The sequence below is a fragment of the Orycteropus afer genome, unplaced genomic scaffold (assembly GCF_000298275.1).
Source record: "Orycteropus afer afer isolate SDZICR_OR568_19922 unplaced genomic scaffold, OryAfe1.0 scaffold00020, whole genome shotgun sequence".
Lineage (NCBI taxonomy): Eukaryota > Metazoa > Chordata > Mammalia > Tubulidentata > Orycteropodidae > Orycteropus > Orycteropus afer.
Window position 1 is genome coordinate 202,093 of NW_006921607.1, and position 21,444 is coordinate 223,536.

Consider the following 21,444-nt stretch of genomic DNA (forward strand, 5'->3'; position numbering starts at 1 on the left):
GAACTGCACCGCGGCCGTCGGGGGTCTGGTGGTGAGCGCGCAGGGCTTGGGCGTGGGCGTCTTCCTGGCCGCCTTCATCCTCACCGCAGTGGCAGGCAACCTGCTTGTCATCCTGTCAGTGGCCTGCAACCGCCACCTGCAGACGGTCACCAACTACTTTATTGTCAACCTGGCCGTGGCCGACCTGCTGCTGAGTGCCACGGTGCTGCCCTTCTCTGCCACCATGGAGGTCCTGGGCTTCTGGGCCTTTGGGCGGGCCTTCTGCGACGTGTGGGCCGCGGTGGACGTGCTGTGCTGCACCGCCTCCATCCTCAGCCTCTGCACCATCTCCGTGGACCGGTACGTGGGTGTACGCCACTCGCTCAAGTACCCCGCCATCATGACGGAACGCAAGGCGGCCGCCATCCTTGCACTGCTCTGGGTAGTAGCCCTTGTGGTATCCGTTGGGCCGCTGCTGGGCTGGAAGGAGCCAGTGCCTCCCGACGAGCGCTTCTGCGGCATCACCGAGGAGGCAGGTTACGCCGTCTTCTCCTCCGTGTGCTCCTTCTACCTGCCCATGGCGGTCATCGTAGTTATGTACTGCCGCGTGTACCTAGTCGCGCGCAGCACCACGCGCAGCCTCGAGGCAGGCGTCAAGCGCGAGCGGGGCAAAGCCTCGGAGGTGGTGCTACGCATCCACTGTCGAGGTGCGGGCACAGGCACCGACGGGGCGCACGAGGCGCGCACCGCCAAGGGCCACAACTTCCGCAGTTCGCTCTCTGTGCGCCTGCTCAAATTCTCCCGCGAGAAGAAGGCGGCCAAGACCCTGGCCATCGTCGTGGGCGTCTTCGTGCTCTGCTGGTTCCCCTTTTTCTTCGTCCTGCCGCTTGGTGAGTGAGCCCCTACCCACTAGCCCCTTCCCGACTTCCTTGAGCCTATCTTCCTCACCCTCCTTCAACTTGGGTGAGCCTTGACTCTCCATGGAAGGTTGATTTAGTAACTTCGCTATTCTCTTAAGAAGCAGGGCTCTTCATGCTTGTGAGTTTCATTTCGCAGGCTTCTAACTTTCCCGGCCTGCTCTGTTTCGTTGCTATTACAAGCCTTGGGCCTGTTTTAACCTACTGACCCCTCTAAATATCAAAGGTCCTTGGAAAGCTGTGGGTTCTGCCCACAGTGTGTGGTCAGTTTGTACGTGCCCCCCTATATACATTCATACCCCCTGCCCTGTCCAGGGCAGACCCAGAAGTGAGGGCACAGAGTGGACGGGCCTACCGTGTATGTATGTATTCACCAAGCCCTTGCCAACCAGCATGTACAGCCGCAGACACCAGAAGCCACCTGCTTTCCCCCAGCGTACATTCTGTTTGGAAGCTGGCCTCATTCCTCTACCCTTCCCACTGGTTTTTGTGAATACCCTTAGATTTCATTTCTGAAATCTCTCTTTGGAGATGGGGGCCGCTGGGGATTAAAAGGAAAAGAGTGGGGCAATTTATCAAATCAAAAGCTAATGTAGTTAATCACCATTTCTTACATTGCCTGAGTCCTTTAGTTCTTAGGGGGAACGTTCCTATTTCTTCCACAAGCTGCCTTGTAGTCCTGGAGCCAGGTAGCTTTTCTCAGGGGCTTCTGCCTACCCTTTGAAGCCCCTCTTGGGAGATGTAAGGCTGGGCCAGTACAGTGAGAAGGGAAAACGGCATCTGTGCGACACGTTGGCATCCCCAGAGTTCCCTGAATCAGTTGGCCATGGCTGCAACCTCAGCCAGCCCAAGCTAGGACCTCCCTTGCTGACCCACAGGCCTAACGTCTTCCCTGCACAGCTGCAGCTGCGTCAGGAAGGAGACAATGGCCTTTCTCCTGCTCCCCTGCAGGCCCTCTCCACACAGCAGCCAGAGTGACCTTTATACATTATAAATGAGATGGTGTCACTCCCTTACAGAAACCCCTCAGTGCCTTTCCACCACCATGGGAACAAAACCCAAACTGTCTACCATGGCCTCTGAGATGGTGACGTTCAAATGTATTGTTCAAACCAAAATAAGTTGCTAGGAATCTTTGTGCCGGGACCACAGGCATGAACCAGGACTGTGAGGGCAAACTCGGACAAGTGGTTGGAAGGCCCTAGGTGGTGGCTGCCTCCTCCCTGCCCTCATAGCTTGGCTGTGCTCCTCCTTACTCACTGCAAACTCCATACCCACTGACCCTCCTCGAGTTCCTGACCTGTGCCCAGCTCATGCCTGTCTCTGGGCCTTAGCACTTGCTGTTCCCTCTATCTGGACTGCCATCCCATCTAGCTGTTCTCCTGACTAAGTCCCCATCTTGTAGGTCTTGGCTTAAATGTTCCTTCTTCAGAGAGGCCTTCCCAGAGCCCTCGGTCTTGACTATGTCTTTCTCCGTATTCTCCCTGAGGCACAATGCACTCTTCCTTCACTGGATCAGTAGTCGTAATGACATCTGTGTGTGTTGACTGGTTTTATGTCTGACTTCCCCGACTGGTCCTCAAGATCTGTGAAGGCAGGGCTGTGTCCGCTGTGTCACCATGGAATCACTGAATCCCCAGTGCCCAGCACAGTGCCTACTAAGCAGTAGGGACCACAGCTTAGGGTCAAAGCTAGCCAGACAGCCTAGGTTCAAATCCCAGCTCTGCCTTTTACTAGCTGAGTGACTTCGAACAAGTCACTTAACCTCTCTGTGCCTGTTTCCTTGTCGGTGAAATAGGAATGGTGGTAATGATAGTGATACCTGTCTATAGGGCTGTTGTGAGAATTCAGTGAGTTGTTATTGTTAGCTGCCATCCAGTTGGCCCCCAGCTCATGGCAACCCCATATACAACAAAAGAAAACATTGCCCGGTCCTGTGCCTGCACCTTCCTGTGGTCGGTTGTGGACTGCGCTGTTGTGATCCGTAGGGTTTTCATTAGCTGATTTTAGGAAGTAGATCACCAGGCCTTTCTTCCTATTCCATCTTAGTCTGGAAGCTCTGCTGAACTTATAGCACATACAAGCCTCCCCTGACAGAGAGGTGGATGGTAACTGAACCTCAAGTGCATTGGTTGGGAATCGAACCCAAGCCTCCCCCATGGAAGGTGAACGTACTACCACCATGCTACCAATGCCCCCATTTAATGAGTTGCTGTGTGTGAGTGTAACTGGTGCACATAGTGAGTGCAGCATGAGTTATTTTCATTGTTGATACTCACTACAGAGTAAGGAATGAATACATCACCAATTTGGAAATCATCCACTGACGTAATGGGGTGAGGTGGAGCAAGGGTAGACTCTAGGCAACATACTTGAGGGGACAAACAGGCATGAAAGAGAAAGTTGGCTTTCCCTCTCTTTAGAAACCACCCCAACCAGAATTTAGAACACCCTCAGCTCAGCTTCCTTCCCCTGCCCCCAGTCCCTGCTCTGGCCCTGCCCAGCTATTCCTAGGTCCAGGCTCCCTCCTGCTCCCCCTGCCCCTTGGCTCATGTTGGTCCCCTGTAGGGAGTGATTCACCAGTATAGAGAATGCCACCTTCCTTTTATTCCTCTTCTCTTTAACATTCTAGTTGCAGAAACTGCACATATAAACCAAACCAAACCAAACCCATTGCCATCAAGTCAGTTCCAACTCATAGTGGTCCTGTAGACAGAGTAGAACTGCCTCATAGTGTATCCAAGGGTGTAAATCTTTACAGAGATGCCTTTCTCCTATGGAGTGGCTCATGGCTTTGAATTGCTGGGCTTTCGGTCAGCAGTCAAGCACTTAACCACTGTGCCACCAGGGCTTTTTAATGCACAGATAAACCTGGGGGAAAAAAAAAAAAAAACAGACCCACTGCCAATGAGTCAATTCCGACTCATAGTGACCCCCATTGGGTTTCCGGTGGTAAATCTTTGTGAAGCAGATTGCCCCATCTTCCTTCCACAGAGCTACTGGTGGGCTTAAACCACCAACCTTCTGATTACTTAAAAAAAAACCCAACTCATTGCTCTTGAGTCAGATCCAACTCATAGCAACCCCTCCTTGGGCTTCTGAGGTAGTATCATTGTGGAAGTAGATTGCTCAGCCTTCCTTCCGAGGAGTGGCTGGTGGGTTTGAACAGCCAGCCTTCTGGTTATAGCAGTCAAATAAATGCCTTAGGCACTGCACCACCAGAGCTTAGATAAGACGCTGATTTACCAAGCACCCATGTCCCTGGAATCACACGCAGTGAACAGACGTTCATATTTTGCCACATTGCCTCAGATCTCTTTCTCTGTCTTCTTTCAAAGAGGTAGAGCACAGCCATAGCTAAATTCCCTCTTCTGTCGCTTCCATTAGCTCTCTGGTGGCATAGTGAGTTGTTAAAGCATTCAGCTGCTAACCAAAAGGTCGGTGGTTTGAACTCATTAGCTACTCCATGGGAGAAAGATGAGGCAGTCTGCTTCTGTAAAGATCGATAGCCTTGGAAACCCATTGGGCAGTTCTATTCTGTCCTAAAGGGTCACTATGAGTCAGAATGGAGTCAGTGGCAGTGAGTGGGTTCCTTCCTCTTCTCTCCCTCCTTCCCCAGAGGTGCCTCTGGTGTATACCACGTGTTTCCACTGTTGTTACCAGAAATGTCTGTCTGTAACAATGTATAGTATTGTTCCTTCCATCTTTAGAATTTATACAAAGGGCACCACACTTTGTATTTCATCTTCAATTTGCCTTTCCCCACCCCCAACATTATGCAGTTGAGATTGATTCATGCTGGTTCACTTTAGCAGCAGTATAGAAGCTCTGGTAGCATAGTGGCTAAAGCACTTGACTGCTAACCAGAAGGCTGGCGGTTCAAACCCAGCAGCCACTCCTCGGAAGGAAGGTTGGGCAATCCTACTTTCATAGTGATACTGCCTCGGAAACCCAAGGAGGGGTCGCTATGAGTTGGGGCCGACTCGACGGCACATAACAACAACAACAACATAGTATTCCAATTAAGAGTTACTCCACGTATGAGGATCCAACCGCTGCCTGAGTGTAGGTTTTTCAGTTTTCCTATTACAGTTGGCACTTGCATGACGCTCCTGTTTTTTGAGGCCAGATCATATGTCCCTCTCTTCCGGGAAGTCATCCCTGAATCCCTTGGCCCTTTGCCCCTTGCTAACGCACACTGCTTTCTCAGTTCCACCATCTCTGAAGATCCTGACACCCAGCATGGGGACTCCGAGGGTGGTGTCCTTGTTTCCTCCCTCCTGCTGGTCTGTGATGTGCCACATCTCCCAGGGCACCTCACGGATCCTGGAGCGGAACCCAGGGGTGCTGATGGAGCTGAATTGAGTGGAATCTGACAATAATGAGAAAGCTGGACAGAGGCCAAGTAAGGGAACAGAATATCCCGATCTGCCGATCTGCTGTGTTGTGGCTTGGAGAGCAGGAGCAGCGGGGAGAATGGGAGGGGAGGGCCTGCTGTAGGGGCAGGTTGGCCTGCAGACTGTCAGGAGGGAGAGGAGCCAAGGGTTCCTGACACCTCCAGCACTGCGCCAGCCCTGGGAGGAAGGAGGTACCCTTGAAGGAACAGGGAGCATTCTGAGCAGCAAATTTGGGGGGCATGTGGAATCCAAGGCATTGGTAGGTATTGGTGTGGAGATGCCAGATACGTGGTGGGGATGTTGGGAACTTGGGTGAGGGGCCAAGTCAGGAGCATGGGGTGGGGTCTCCCTGAAAGAGGTAAGGAAGAAGAGAATAGAGGGGCTAATGATAGAGCCCTGGGGGGGGGGCACTCACTTTGAAGGAACTAGGAGGAAACAGCCAGGAGCCAGACAGCTATCTACTCAGGTGGCACCTCCCTTCTCTCGGGCTCTGGTCACTCCTAAGAGCTTAAGAGACAGAGAGGGACTGCATGCCAGCAAGGGCCAAATCCATGGGAGTAAAGGCAACCAGTTGGGCCACAACCCAGGGTTGTCTGAGCCAACTCCTCATGGTGATCCTCACCCACGCCACCACACACACAGCCAAACGGAAGGCAGCATCACCAAGTGCAGCAGTGACACAGTTAGTGGTGGCTCCAGCTGCCCAGAGAGCATGGAGAGCCCTGGAAAGGGCCCAGAGTCCCTGAACGCCACTGCCATATACACACCGGAAATGTGTGTCAGGCTGGGGGTGGGCGGAGGGAGCACCACGCATGGGGTGTCCTGATACTTGGGGATCTCTGAGGACTCAAGTCAGTGGTTGGGAGAGCTAGGGAGACAGACACTGAGCCCCTAAAATCCTGATGAGCCAGGAGTAGGGCTGGGGATCATCCCCTAAACCCCAGGCCCCCCTCATCTCCTGTGAGAGACAACTGCTGGGCAAGTATTCCCCCCAGGGCAGGCGAGAGCCTGCTCCATGTGAACCTTAGACATTGCATGACCAACCCCATAATTCCGGACAGCAAGCAGCCGGCCTGTGGCACCTGGAGAGCTGATGCCAGAGCTGCATGTGGACACAGGAAGCATCCCTCATCCCTATGAGAGGGAGTCCACTCTCCCCACATTGCATCCGGTGCCCAACGGAGCCATCTGTCCTTGTGGAGAACACCCTCATGGGCAGGTTTGCTCTCACAGCCCTGGGTTTTGCCTGTTGACCCAGCATGATTACTAGCAGTGTACCCCTTACACCTTCAAGGAGTCCCTGGTTAGTGCAAACAGTTAACACATTAGTCTGCTAGCCTAAAGGCTGGTGGTTTGAGTCCACCCAGAGGATCCTTGGAAGAAGCCTGGTGATCTACTTCTGAAAAACCAGACATTGGAACCCTATAGAGCACAGTTCTGCTCTGACACACATGGGGTCACCATGAGTCGAAATCAATCCCAGAGCAACTGGTTTGATTTGCTTTGGTTCACCTTCAGGAGTGTTCCAGTTCCAGTCAAGTATATATGGTCACCTAGCCTTTGGGAGCCTGTCGAGAGGGCTTTTGGCAACCCTTCCCATGACAGATATGTACCCCCAGTACAGCACTAGGTGTGATGGGAAATCATGAGAAATTGTGTACGTAGTACCTCCTTATAGGATCCTTTAGGCTGAATGGCCCAAAGAACCCAACCTTGCAGAGTGTGTATGGGGAGGCGTGCAGTTAAAGCTTGCTACTTGCAGGCTTTCATGAGGGACTCCTGAGAAGTGGGCTTGGCTCAAGGTGGACTGCAGCATTGAGTGGGGTGGGCCAGCTGTAAATGCCTCACCAACCTCTGATCCAGCCTCTGAATGTGGTCATAAAAGCAACATCAGAAGCTCAAAGCCAAGAGTACCTCCCAAATACACCTCCAAGTGTAGGAGCTGTCTAGAGGCTCTGAGATTAAAAGTCTCAGGACAGTCCAGCCAACATTCCAGTTCCATCTCCAATCATCTGTGAGCCATGCCTGGATCTCTCTCTCTTGATGTCATTCTGTCCCTATAATATTACATGCCCCCTTGGCCATACCCAGATTTAGTTAGGGGCTCCCCAAACACATATTTTTGTCACAGTGCAGTCATTGTCAATATTCTTACACACTGCAGGAAGTGGAAGGCAAAGGAAGTAATACATGTAGTATTTGTTGGGCACCTTGTGGTTTGGGAGACCTGCAATGTGGAGTGTGTAAGAAGAGGGTCAAGAGATGAGGCAAGATGCTATCATCAGGAGGGAGGATAAATTCCATGTGGTGTGTTTGTTGACTGGAATACTATATGGCAAGGAAAATGACTAATTACTGACACAGACAATATGGATGAATTTCACAGACATGTTGGGCAAAAGAATTCAGATCCAGAATGAAAAGGGTGCATATGATGCTATGTATATGAAGTTCAAAATCAGGCAAAACTAATCAATGGTGATAAAAATCAGAGTAGAGTAGTGGTGTGTGTGTGTGTGTGTGTAATAGAAAACAGTGAAAGGAAACCTTCTGAAGTGCTGGAAACGTTCTATATCTTGGTCTGGGTGGTGATTTATAAACTTTACTGTCTGTACGTCATGCCTTACTTAGAGTTAGAGAGAAGGTGGAAGGAGGCAGAAGAGAGGCTGTGAGCCATGCTGAGGAGTTACTGTCCAGATTGGAACACACCTTTTGGTGGCCCCGTGTGAAGGATAGGTTTGAGATGTGCATCTGACAGTTGGCCAAGTGATGGCCACATCTCCATGGGCTCCCTGAGGCCGTGCAGTGCTCTGGAGGTAGAGAACAGGAAGGGGTGCTTGTGGCAAATCCTTAATAATGGTATCACTGTCCACTGTTCCTTGAAAAAGGGGCTGGCCTTACATATCCTATCTCTGCATTTGTGGCATCTGGCACAGTGCCTAGCACATAGTAGGTACTCAGTAAATGTGTCCAGAGGGAGAAAATGGCTTAACCCTTGGCTTCTCCATATCCTGCCATGGCAAACACAGCACAGCCCTCTTCTGAAGCCAACTATGCGTGGTAGTAGTGAGATAGGGGTGGCCCTCCATTTATGTGACCAAATTTTTTCAACTTTAAACATAACCACTAACATTTATTGAATGGTCACTATGAATAAGCAATGAGCTAGGTTTGTTGTTTAGGTTTTGGTTTGTTTGTGGGATTTTTTTATTTCATTTTTTTTTTATCATAGAAAGTTTCAAACACAGACATAAGTAGACAGAATGGTAAATAAATCTCCATGTACCTGTGACACAGCTTCAACAATTATTAATCCAAGGCTAAACTTGATTCAACTCAACCCCACACACTTTCTCACCACTGAGCGTGATTTTGGAGCAATTCCTATTTTATCTACAAATACTTCAATATATATTTCTAGAAGATAACTCTTTTTAAGCATAACTACTACAATCCATTATAACACATAAAAATAATTGTTTGATATCATCAAGTATCTGTTGCCAGTCACCTCATAAATTTTTTATTTGTTTGAATCCAAAAGGGGTGTACACATTGCACTTGGTAGATTCACCCCTCAGTTTAATTGATGTTTCCCTCCGCTGCTTTTTTTCTTTCAGTTTATTTGATGAAGGAACCAGATTATTTGTCCCAAAGAGTATCCCACAGCCTGGGGTTTGCATCCTCGTAGTGCCATTAACATGTTCTATTCCCTTTACTTCCACATAAACTGGCTTGATCTGATTCAGGTTTATTGTTTTTTGTTTTGTTTTGTTTTGTTCTCTTTTGTGATGTTAAGATGGATCAGGGGTTCAGCTTTTGGCAGCCTGACATTATAATGTGCCCCTGGTAAAGTGTCCCATCAGCCTTTCACTTACTGGTTTTAGTAGACCATGGCCTGGACCCATTATTTCATTCAGACTTAAGGTGGTGATATTCTACTTCAGGGAGCTCTGGTGGCATAGTGCCTAAGGCATTTGACTGCTAACCAGAAGGCTGGCGGTTCAAACCCACCAGCCACTCCTCAGAAGGCAGATTGGACAATCTACTTCCATAGAGATACCACCTCAGAAACCCAAGGAGGGGTCGTTATGAGTCGAATCAACTCAATGACAGTGAGTTTGGGTTTTCTTTTTTTTTTAATTCTACTTCTACCATTCTTTCTGTGTTTATTCACTGGAATTCATAAAGAATTTGCTGTGAGCTGTTTGCTTAATTGAAATAGAGCCTGTTCAGCAAAGGCAGGATAGATGCTTGGTTGTTCCACTGATTTATCAGAATAAGCTGCAACTCCCACACATTCTTTCCAAAGATGACTAGTGAGGTGTTTTCAGTACTTTGATAATGTCGTGATTTTTAGACATCCTTGTTTTTGGAGCTCAGCGGGCCCATCTTTGACCAGTGAGTGCCCTGTAAGTTGGCCTCTGAGACCAGGCACAGCCTGGTTGAGTTGAGTGCATCATTGCTTCCTGGTCTGATGAGATGTTCCAGGCTCAGCTTGTACATTTCCTGTCCCTGACTTGGAATCAACCATTTCTCCAACAAGCACTGATCTCTTGTAGTGAACAGTGGCAACTTAGAGACCACAAACTGTGCTCTCAGCTGCTCATTGATAACTGAGTTGGTCACTAATTCAGTGAACTGAGCTAGGAAATACAGTTATATGCTGATGAGGGTGGGCTTCTGTCCTTGGTGTCCAGCCTTTCTCCCCTGAGGGTCTTGTTCTATGCTCAACTGCTGCTGGCGTGTTTGTCCCAACATCTGATGGCCTCTTGATTATTTCACTTTGTGCATTAAAGGCCTGGCTATTGGAGTCACAAGCGTTTTCCACTATCTCATCCATACTCTGGTCACCCAGTGTGATTCCATTGTCCTGCTGGTGACCCGTGCTGACACCCTGGCCTTGAGACTGCAGTGACTCCACCTTCCTTCTCCTCCCAGCACCAAACTTGGCCCATGTACCCACCTCAAATTGTTGTTAGTTGTGGTAGAATTGGCTCCTGACTTATGGCGACACCATATACAACAGAACAAAACTGCTACCTGTCCCATTGCCATGATCGGTTATAGATTGGACCATTGTGACCCTTAGGGTTTTTTTTTTGACATTTATTTTGTTGTTGTAGTTGATACTGTACACAGCAAAACGTGCACCAATTCAACAGTTTCCACATGTGCAATTCAGGGGCATTGATTGCATTCTTCAAGTTGTGCAACCATTCTCACCCTCCTTTTCTGAATTGTTCCCCCTCCTCCATTAACATAAACTCTCTGCCCCCTAAGATTCCTATCTAATCTCTTGAGTTGTTGTTTTCACTTTGATCCCATGTAGGTAGTTCTGAAAAGAGTATAATGCTCAAGGCAGACATTTTTTACTAGTTAGGCTAATCTTTTGTTTGGTTTTAAGATTACAGGGTATATTTTAGGTTTAGGTTTAAAGATTATCCCAGAACAATAGATTATCTCAGGGTTTCAGTAGTTCATCCAGTCTGCTTGGCTTTCTGTGAAAGTTTGGAGTCCATGAGAATTTAAAATGTGTTCTGCATTTTCCCCCTTTTGATTAGGATTCTTCTATAGAATCTTTTATCAAAATATTCAATAATGGTTGCCAGGCACCATCCAGTTCATCTGGTCTCTTGGCAAAGGAGGCAGTTGTTCATGGAGACAATTAGCCACACATTCTATATCTTCCTCCTGTTGCTGATTCTCCTTCTATCTCTGTTGCTCCAGGTGAATAGAGACCAATCATTGTGCCTCGGACGTAGGTTTTTCATTGGCTTATTTTTGGAAGTAGATCAAGAGCTTTCTTCCTTCTTCTTGTTAGGTGCCATCGAGTCAGTTCCAATTGGGAGTGACCCTATGTACATATAACAGAACAAAACACAGCCCGTTCGTGCACCATCGTCACGAACATTGCTATGCTTGAGCCCATCATTGTAGCCGCTGTATTCATCTCATTAAGGGTCTTCCCCTTTTTCATTGACCTTCTACTTTACCTAGCATGATACACTTCTCCACAGAATGGACCCTTCTGATAACTTGACCATAGTGCAAGAGATGAAGTATGGCCATTCTCTCTTCTATGGAGAAGATTTCTGGAGCGTTCTGACTGCACGTCTTCTAAGACAGATTTGTTCATTTTCATGGTATTCTCAATATTCTTCACCAACACCACAATTTAAATGCATCAATTCTTTTTTACTCTTCCTTTTTCGATGTCCCACTTTCACATGCATATGAGGCTATTGAAAATGGCTTGGGTCAAGCACACCTTAGTCTTCATAGCAATACCTTTGCTCTTGAACACTTTAAAGAGATATTTTGCAGCAGATTTGCCAGTGCAATAATACAGCATAAGTTTTTTTTTCCCACATCATATGATTTCTTGACTGCTGCTTCTATAGGCATTGATTGTGGATCCAAGTAAAATGAAATCCATGACAACTTCAGGCTTTTCTCCATTTATCGTGATGTCACCTATTGGTCCAATTGTGAGGATTTTTGTTATTTTTATATTGCGGTGTGATTCATACCAGAAACTGTAGTCTTTGATCTTCATCAGTAAGTGCTTCATGTCTTCCTCACTTTAGCACAAAAGGTTGTGTCATCTGCATATCACTGGTTGTGAATGAGTCTTCCTCCAATCCTGATGCCTCATTCTTCTTCATATAGTGTAGCTTCTCTGATTATTTGCTTAGCATACAGATTGAATAAGTATGTCAAAGGACAGAACCCTGACACACACCTTTCCTGATTTTAAACTATGCAGTGTCCCCTTATTCTGTTCAAACAACTTTCTTCCTAGTCTGTCTCAGTCTGGAAGCTCTGCTGAAACCTATCCACCATGGGTGGCCATGCTGGTATTTGAAATACCAGTGGCATGGCTTCCAGAGTCACAAGGTGCAAACCATGAGAGTATGACAAACTGACAGATGGATGATGTCAATACTGATAGATGGATGATGTCAATATTATTAGAAGCCCCGTTTTACAGATGAGAAAACTGAGGCAGAGAGAAGTTGTATAACCTGCCTAAAATCCTCCAGCTTATAAGTGACTCCAGCATCCTTGTTATTTCTTGCCTAGGTTGGGCCAGAGGTCAAGCTGGGGCTAGGGTTAAGGGTCAGTCATCAGCCATATTTTTAATGTCTCACTGAACCCCTCAGACTCTGCACACATCTCCCAGGCTCAGTTCTGTGCGTCTCCAACCTTGAATCAAGGCCATGAGGGAGTCTTAAGCACTGCCATCGGATATGATGCCTTCCCACCTGGCCTAATTCTCTCATAGGCCTAGACAGACTTCAACAGCTCGTGAGTCCACCTCTCAAGGGCAGTCTTAGAGTCACCTCTGGCCCTGCCAGAGCCCTTATCTATTCCTGATTTCTGTGCCCACTCAGAAGTCTCCTGTGAGTGGTGGAGGGCTTGCCTTCCCTTTTTTTATGAGTGCTGACTCAGGAGAATGGGCTACCGGCCCTGAAAACCAGTGTTAGGGCCTAGTGTTAAGCCACAGACAACTCAGTACTGGGACTCTCAGACAGGGTGACCCCTGAATGGGAACCTTCTCTCCTCATGGCATCGTTACTGTTCTGCTCAGAAACATGAGCCATTTGTCAGTGTGGTCCCAAGGCTGAGAGCTTTGTGCTTGGATCAGGGACCAGTTTGTCTAAGTAAGAGGGCTATTTGGCAGGGACTGTAGCCGTGGTCACTCAGGGCCTGTGGTGTGGACATTTCAAGGCCACAGATGAGGAAATAAGTGAGTTAAGAAGTTACAACAAAGAGGAGAAAGAAGGGGGAGGAAGAGGAAAGGTGAGAAGAAGAGAGAGAAAGAAGAAGATGAAGAGATGAAGAAAAAAAGAATTAGAAGGAAATAGTGGGGCCCACCTGGGCCTTAGAGGAGACGAGGACACAGGAGAGGCATGTCCACTAATCTTTCCCATCTCAGGTGCCACCAGGCAGCCTCAGTGGCTCTGGGACCCACCCCTCAATTCCTTGCAGCTGCAGAAGGGCATCTAGGGTCAAACGAGAATTTCATGCTAGCCCCTGGGAGTTCAGGCGTCTTGAGGATCCAGACAGACTTCTGACTTCATCCATCTCAAGCCAGAGGGCTTCACCAATACCTCTCACCATGAAAAACTGGAAGTGCAAGGAATTCAAGAGATTTGGCTTGGTACAGCAAGCCCCACAGTGCTCTTAATTCACCCTTCCATGTCTTTACAATCCATCTGAGACCTTGACCCCATCCAGGCCCCAAATGACAAACTCATCTCTTTCTGACAGCCTTCCATGATTGTTTGTGCTTCAAAAATGGCCACTGTTCCCCCTCTCTGTCTCTGCACCAGCCGTTTTTATTTCTTGGTTGTCCCTCCAATGTGCAGAGCATGCTGCTGCCTCAGGGCCCTTGCATATGTTCTTCCCTTTGCTTGGAATTCTCTTTCCTCAGATACATGCATGACTCATTCCTCTGCAGGGCCTTCAGGTCTCAACTCAATTGACACCTTATTAGAGACTCTTGTCTGACTACCCTTTATAATATAGCAAAGAAGTGTGCTAGGGCGTAGAGGTCCCAACCTCTCTTAGGAAAAGACCTGTTGAGTTCCAGGGCCAGAACCACTCAGTGAGTAGCTGAGGGAGAACTGGGAGAGAAGAGAGGAATCTGAGGTTGGGAATTCATTCTCTCCTAGCCCTGTTCGCAGAGGAGATCTGAATCTCAAGAAGGATGTGGTATCTTTAAGCCCTCCCCCCACCCCCTGTATCTTTCTGGCCAGTAGGAGTGGTTTACTGTGCATAGAAAAGTCACTAGTGATGGAGGAAGCAAGAAGTGGGGGACTGGGGTGCAGCCTGATATTTCATGGTTGGTTGCAAGTTATAAGCAAGGCTGGCTGTGTATCCTGACAGTCTGCCAAGAACAAGTTCCCCCCTGGTGATGTCAAAAGAGTGCTATTAATCGCACAGTCTGCTCTTTGGCTTCAGAGCTTTCTGTCCTCAGTGAGGCTGGGCCTGTTTGCTCAGCTCCAACCATACCCCTCCCTGCACTACCAGTATCTCAGAAGCATCTCCTGGGTTTTGTCATTGCTGTTCCTTAGGAGAAGGGACTGGGCTATAATAGACCAGGCATCAAACATCTCTCCATCTCAAAGGCTGTTGCAATTTCCTCAAGAATATGTGAGCTGGGCTGGCCCAGCAAACATGCCAGGGAGTGGGTTTGTCTGACCAGTGGATGTCCAACCCCTCTGGACATTACGCTAGATGCCAGCCAAAAGGGCCCAGTATAGGGAGTGGGGGGAGCCAGGTAGAAGCAGACAGACAGGCTTGGTGGAGATTCACCAAATGAGAGGGCAAGAACAAAGAGCAGAGAGAGAAGCAGACAGGGCTGTCTTTGTAGTCATCTCCTACCTGCATTCTTACCACCGCTCCTCCTTGGCAATAAATGCAGCCACTTCCCCTCCATCTCACCCCCCTGTTGAATGAGGATAAATGGACACAAATGTGCACATTCATGCCTATATTTTCCCAGCAGTGGGCAGAAGAGTTTGATGGCAATTATATACATTTACTAAGGCTGCCATAAAGAAGTACCCAAACTAAGTGGCTTAAAACAGTAGTTCTCACAATTCTGGAGGCCAGAAGTCTGAAATCAAGATGTTGTCAGGGCCCAGCTCTCTCTGAAGTCTCTAGGGGAGGATACTTCCTTGTCTTTTCTAACTTTTGGCAGCTCCAGGTCTTCCAGGTGACAGTGTAATTCCAGTCTCTGCCTCTGTCTTTACATGGTTGTTCCCTCTGTATTTCTGTGTCTTCACATGACATTTCTCTTTCTGTGTCTTCTAATACAGACATTAGTCATATTGGATTTGGCACCCTACTCTAATATGGCCTCATCCTACTTACATTTGCAAAGATCTTCTTTCCAAATAAGATCACATTTCACAGGTACCAGGGTTAAGACTCCAGCATCTTTGTTGTTGAGTTATGTGCTGTCGAGTCAGCCCCAACTCATAGCGACCCCTCCTTGGGTTTCCAAGGCAGTATCACTATGGAAGTAGATTGCCCAACCTTCCTTCCAGGGAGTGGCTGGTGGGTTTGAACTGCCAGCCTTCTGGTTAGCAGTCAAGTGCTTTAGGCACTACACTGCCAGAGCCCCTTGGAGAACACAATTCAAGCCATAACAGCAACCAAAGGCCAAGCCCTGGATCCAAGGTTCAGGACCAAGCAAAAGAATTTAAAGACATGTCCATGTACTTTACAATGTCTTGGGTCAGGTTTCCTAGAAACAGAGCCTGAGTCAGGGTTCTTATACAGGTGATTTATTGAAGGAGGCTGTCTAAAGAAACCTGTGAGGATGTAAGGAAACCAGGAGAGGGCACGAGAAGGATCTAAACCAAGGATATACTCTCAGACAAAGTCTGGCCTTGGCCTGACACTGATCTCTGGAGCAAATCTACCAAACCGAAAACCAAACCTGTTGCCATTGAGTAGAATGGCACCCTAGAATCGTGCTACCTTGAAGCAAGGAGCCAACCTTTCCTATCTTCACTCTAGTCTGTCACTGCGGTCTGCCCACCTTGGCGGGGGTGGGAGTTGGGGGAGGACGTGTCATCTCTGCATTTGAAGCAGTTCCCTTTGACCAACATGGGCAATGAGCCGTTATCAGCCAATATTCAACAGCAGGTAAAGAGTGGAGGTGCCACCAGACCAAGGCAACCTTGGTAGGGCACCAACAGCATGTACTTCAAACCTTAAAGGTGATATTTGAGCAAAGACTTGTAAGAGGTGAAGGAGATGGCACAGCAGCTCTTTGAGGCTCCTCCCAAGAGTTTGGGGTCTGTTTGACACTTGTCTCCTGAGACACACCTCCAGCAAGCAGGCAACAGCCCAGCCCTTCTGATTGGTCTCCATAGACATGGATTGAATGCACAGAAACTAAATCCCATGTGGACAGGCCGCACAGGGCACCCTTGAGACCATACAGAAGGCCAACAATGCCATGTGACCTGGTGTGGACAGATTTAAGAGGTGCTCAAGACAAAACTCCGGGAGCTCTGGTAGCATAGTGGCTAAGGCACTTGACTGCTAACCACTCCTTGGAAGGAAGATGGGGCAATCTACTTCCGTAGTGATACTGCCTCGGAAACCCAAGGAGGGGTCGCTATGAGTTGGGTCTGACTTGACAGCACATAACAACAACAACAACAAGATAAAACTCCAGGAATCACCCCCACCTCCCTAGATCTCAGGTGGAGTGAGGCTAATCATTGAAAGCTCTAGCAGAAGCTAGTTTTATACCCAAGTCTGAAGAAGGGGGGAGACTTTCTGTGGAGAGAGGTGGACAGGCTAGCTGGAGGACAGCTGAGGCCATCACCCTCCTGTGATGGCCCAGAGGTAGGGTTGGGTACATATGCACAGGGCAGAACAGGAAGGAATAAAGCAAGTTGATCACGGGGCCCTTGGAAGACCAGGGCAAGGTTCTGTCCTTTCATGATGTCATGAGAAGAACAAGAGCATTAGAACAGGACTGACTTGGGTTCAAATCCTGACCCTGCCGCACCATCTGGGGGACCTAAGACAAGTGATTTCACATCTCTGAATCTGTGTACAATGGAGATGTCATGAGGATTAAATGAAGGGTTTGACAAAAAGGGCCCAGCTTGAAGGCTAGTAGGTACTGACCACTCAGAAGCACTAGTTCTCATTTCCTTCCTCTGCATATTAGAATCCATCTATCCAAATGCCATTTATTCCTTCATTCAATAGATATTTCAGAGCCCAAGCTCTGGACCAGGCACGTGTGTGTGGTATCCTCAAGAAGTACCAAGGAAGGCAGTATGGCTGGAACAGAGTGAGGGGGAGGTGGGAGGATCTGTTGAGCTGGAATAAAAAGAAAAATTAATCCCCAACTTCAAGACATGTACAAGAAGTCCCTGGGACAAGGTTGTAGTCACTTCTTGGTCACAGTCAGCTACCCAGAGGGACCGAGTAGTTGAACCTGTGGGCTTGGGACCATAGTCGCAGGGGACATCAAGCTCAATTGGCATAACATACTACATAAAACATTGTTCCACCTCCTACTTGGCGAGTAGCGACTGGGATCTTAAAAGCTTGCAGGCAGCCATCTAGATGCAATGACAGGTCTCTCCTTGTCCAGAGCAAAGAAGAACGAAGAAAACCAAAGATTCATGGAAACAATTAGGCCTAGCGACTGGTACACTATGCGATCCTCAGCCTATATAACTATGAGACCAGAAGAACTAGTTGGTGCCTGGCTACCACTGTCAACCACTCGGAGGGGGATCTATGTAGGGGATCCTGGATAGAGAGGAGAATGATGTAGAACAAAACTCAAAATTATTTGAGGAAAAAAAAAGGGGGGACCAGGTTTGCTCGTCTGATAGAGCCTGGTAGAACCACTGAGATTGTGGCCCTTAGCTGCCCTTCAGGCCTGGAACTGAAGCCACACCTGTGGTTTCCAGCCAAACAAAAGACAGGCATAGGAGGTGAACATTTACCTGAGGTAGATACACTCCTTGGAGAGAACAATCATGGGAGAAAGAAGGGCTGCTTATGCACAGGGAGACAGCTCAGGGGGCAGGAGTGCATGAAGGAATGGATACAGGGAAGAGGTATCTATGGGGAGGAAATGGGTGGGGAGCTGTTGCATTGTGGTAAATTGTAGTCAATGTCATGAGACAAAGTGTATGGAAACTGGTGTATGGAAAGTGAATTTGCTCTGTAAACTTTCACTCAAATCACAATTAAAAAAAAGAAGAAGAAGAAGTTGTCCCTGGGCGGCACAGTTAAGTGCTCAGCTACTAGCCAAAAGGTTAATGATTCGAACCCACCCAGAAGCACCTCAGAGGGAAGGCCTAACAATGTGGTTCCAAAAGGTCACAGCCATGAAAATTCTATGGAGCACATTTCTACTCTGATACATCACCATGAGTCAGAATCAACTTGAGGGCAGCTAGTTTGATTTTTGGTATTTAGAAACCTAGTAAGATAAAGCAGTAAAATAATGTGTTAAAGTGCTTCTTCTTGTTGTTATGTGCCGTCGAGTCAGCCCCGACTCATAGCGACCCCTCCTTGGGTTTCCGAGGCAGTATCACTACAGAAGTAGGATTGCCCAACCTTCCTTCTGAGGAGTGGCTAGTGGGTTTGAACCACCAGCCTTCTGGTAAGCAGTCAAGTGCCTTAGGCACTATGCTACCAGAGCAGACACAGGTAAAAAGGAACACGGTTGAGACTTGGTGGGGGAGGCCACCTGAGTTAAAGCCAGAGGAGTGGGTGGGAGGAAGCAGAGGCTCCTTGGGAGCAGGAGGGGCTGAGCAGAAAGGCAGAGGGAGCCCAGCCCATGTGGGAAGAGCTGCTGTCGTTGACGTGGCTGGAGTTTGGAGGGAAACAAGAAGACAGTGCTAGGTCCCAGAAGACAGCATGAGTTTGGGCTTATTTCCCAAAGCTGCTGGAAGCCACTGATGGTTTTCAAAAGGGAAAGGGCAGGAACTAGTTTTTGAGGAAAAAGCCTCCCAGTAACTGTGTGAGGAGTGGAGAAGACAGGGGTTGAGACCTTGAGGTTGTTAGGGGCTGCTGCAGCCACCTACACAGGATGACTCTAGGCAGAGGATTCAAGAACGAGGTGAATGGTGCGGCTTGGCTGGAGAGAAATTCCAGTGCACTGGCCAAGGTGACCAGTTAGATATGTAGGATAAAGAAGTGGAGCTCATTCAGCAAACTCAGCAAGGTCTCTTGAGCAATGGGGATGCAGCGGCAAGCAAAACAGGCACAGGTCCTGCCCGTGGATTTCCACTGCAGAGAAAGTTGGTGGATAAATGAATCCACCAACTCAACTAGCACAATCGCTGTTGTTGTTATTACTTGCCATCGAGTTGATTCCAACTCATGGTGACCCCATGAATGCAAAGCAGACTGCCTCACCGGGTTTTCATGGCTGTGCCCTTTCAGAAGCAGATCTCCAGGCCTTACTTTAGGGTACCTCTGCGTGAGTTTGAACTGCCACCCTTTTGGTTAGTAGTCCAGTCCTTAACCATTGGCACCACCCAGGGAGAAACTAGAGCCAGCTACAGAGGTCAGGGAGTGCAGGTTGCGGGGACAACGCAGTGTAACATAGAAAGTCGGGATGGTCTGACTGTGGGTAAGGGTGTGAGCCTTGTGGTTGTCTGGGAGAAGAATATTCCAGACGGGGGAAAAGCAAGTGCAAAGGCCCTGAGGTGGAAGTGTGCCTGGCATATTCAAGAAGTAGCAAGGACAGTAGTGTGGCTGGAACAGAGTGAGGGGGTAGTGAGAAGATCTGTTGAGCTGTGTAGGCCATAGGTTCTTACTCTGAGGGGGACAAGAAGCTGTTGGAGGCTTTTGAGCAGAAAAGAGATATGATCAGTTTGTATTTTTAGAGAATCATTCTGGTTGCCATGTCGAGAATAAACTGCAGGGGCAAGGGAAACACCAGTGAGAAGCTGCTGAATTAATCCAGGCAAGAGAGATGATGGCTTCTCAGACAGGGTCAAGGGGGGAGAGAGGAGTCAGGGAGTGGGAGTGGCTGAGTTCTAAAGTCATCTCTTTCCTCTCTGCCCTCAGTCACTCTGTCCTGTCCACACTCACCTCATTACTGTTCCTCGAACATACCAGGGCCACCTCAGGGCCTTTGCACTTGTTGCATCTACCTGATACACTCTTCCCCTGCATGTCCACATGATTCATTCACTCCATTCAGCTCTTTACTCAAATGTCACATTCTCCACAGGCGTTTCCTGCCACTTTATCCAAAACGTATACCACCACCCAGCCACAGCTCACTCCCCTTCCCTCTACTACTCTCTCTCTCTCTCTCCCTTTTCACCCCTCTTTTTTCTCTTCTATTTCTCACACATAACCCTGTCTTCCTGCACTGCCCTCCATCCCTTGTTTTTTTTTCTCCCTTTGCATGTTTTACTATCTATACATTGACATTTTCCTTGTTTATCTTATTTATTGACTGTCTTCCCTAATGATGTGTAAGGGCCATATATAACAAAGTGTGAGATGTCAGGAGACACCTATGTGGAGATGTCTGGGAGGCAGCTGGATCTGTGAGCCTGGAATTCAGGAGAAAAGTTGGGGCTGTAGATATAAATGTGGCATTGTCAGCCTAAGGTTAGTATTTAAAATGATGACATTGTCCTCGTCCATGGCTGGTGGAAATGTAAAATGGAGCAGCCACTGTGAAAAAGAGTTTGGTGGTGCCTCAAAAAGTTAAATGTAGAGTTATCATATGACACAGCAATTCCACTCCTAGGTATATTCTCAGAAGGCTTGAAAGCAGGGACTCAAACAGATCCTTGTATGTCAATGTTCACTGTAGCATTAGTCACAAGAGCCAAAAAGTGGAAAGTGTCCCGAGTGTCCATCAACAGATGAATGGAGAAACAAAAGTGTATACATACAACAGAGTATCTTTCTGCCATAAAGTGAAATGAAGTCCTGATACATGCTATGACATGGGTGGACCTTGAAAATATGCTGAATGAAATAAGCCAGACACAAAAGGACAAGTATTGGATGACTTGACTTATGTGATACATCTACAATAACCAAATGCATAGAGACAGAAAGTAGATTAGTGATTACCAGGGGCTGCAGGGAGGAGGGAATGGGGAGTTACGCTTAATGGTACAAAGTGTCTATTGAGGGTCATGAAAAAGTTTTGGTACTAAATAGTGGTGATTGTTGAAAATTAAAGAAACCATGAGACTGGATGAAATTTCCAAGAGAATGAGAAGAGAAGAAATTAAAGACTAAACTGAGGCGTTCTTACATTTAGCCATATGAGTTGAGGAAGAAGCAGCAAAGAAAATTGAAGAGTAGGGCAAACCAGGAGTGCAGCATCCTGGAAGTGTATGTGAGCATATAGGTTGGGTGAGAGTACTGTCCATGGGTTGGAGCCTAGGTAGACGGGGTGCAGGGGCAGAGCTGGACTGCAGTTGAGTGAAGAAGGCAACCTGGTTGGGAAGAGGAGACAATAGTGTGCCCTGGAGAGTGGGGAGAGATGAGAGGCCAAAGCCAGATACCCCGCCAAGAGGGAGCAGCTGTGATAGGCAGTCTCAGGGATTGGGAGAGAGTAGTATAAAGAAGGTTTCCAGGAAGAAGTGCCACTGCAGCTAGCACTACAG

General features: G+C 48.0%; 1 protein-coding gene across 1 annotated transcript in view; it reads left to right on the top strand.

The window, feature by feature from the left end:
* Positions 1-21,444, top strand: part of ADRA1D (adrenoceptor alpha 1D) — a 32,761-nt gene that overhangs the window by 342 nt on the left and 10,975 nt on the right. The window contains exon 2 of the mRNA XM_007934674.1: positions 3-869. Coding sequence (XP_007932865.1) covers positions 3-869 — 867 coding nt within the window. The remainder of the gene's footprint in view (positions 1-2; positions 870-21,444) is intronic.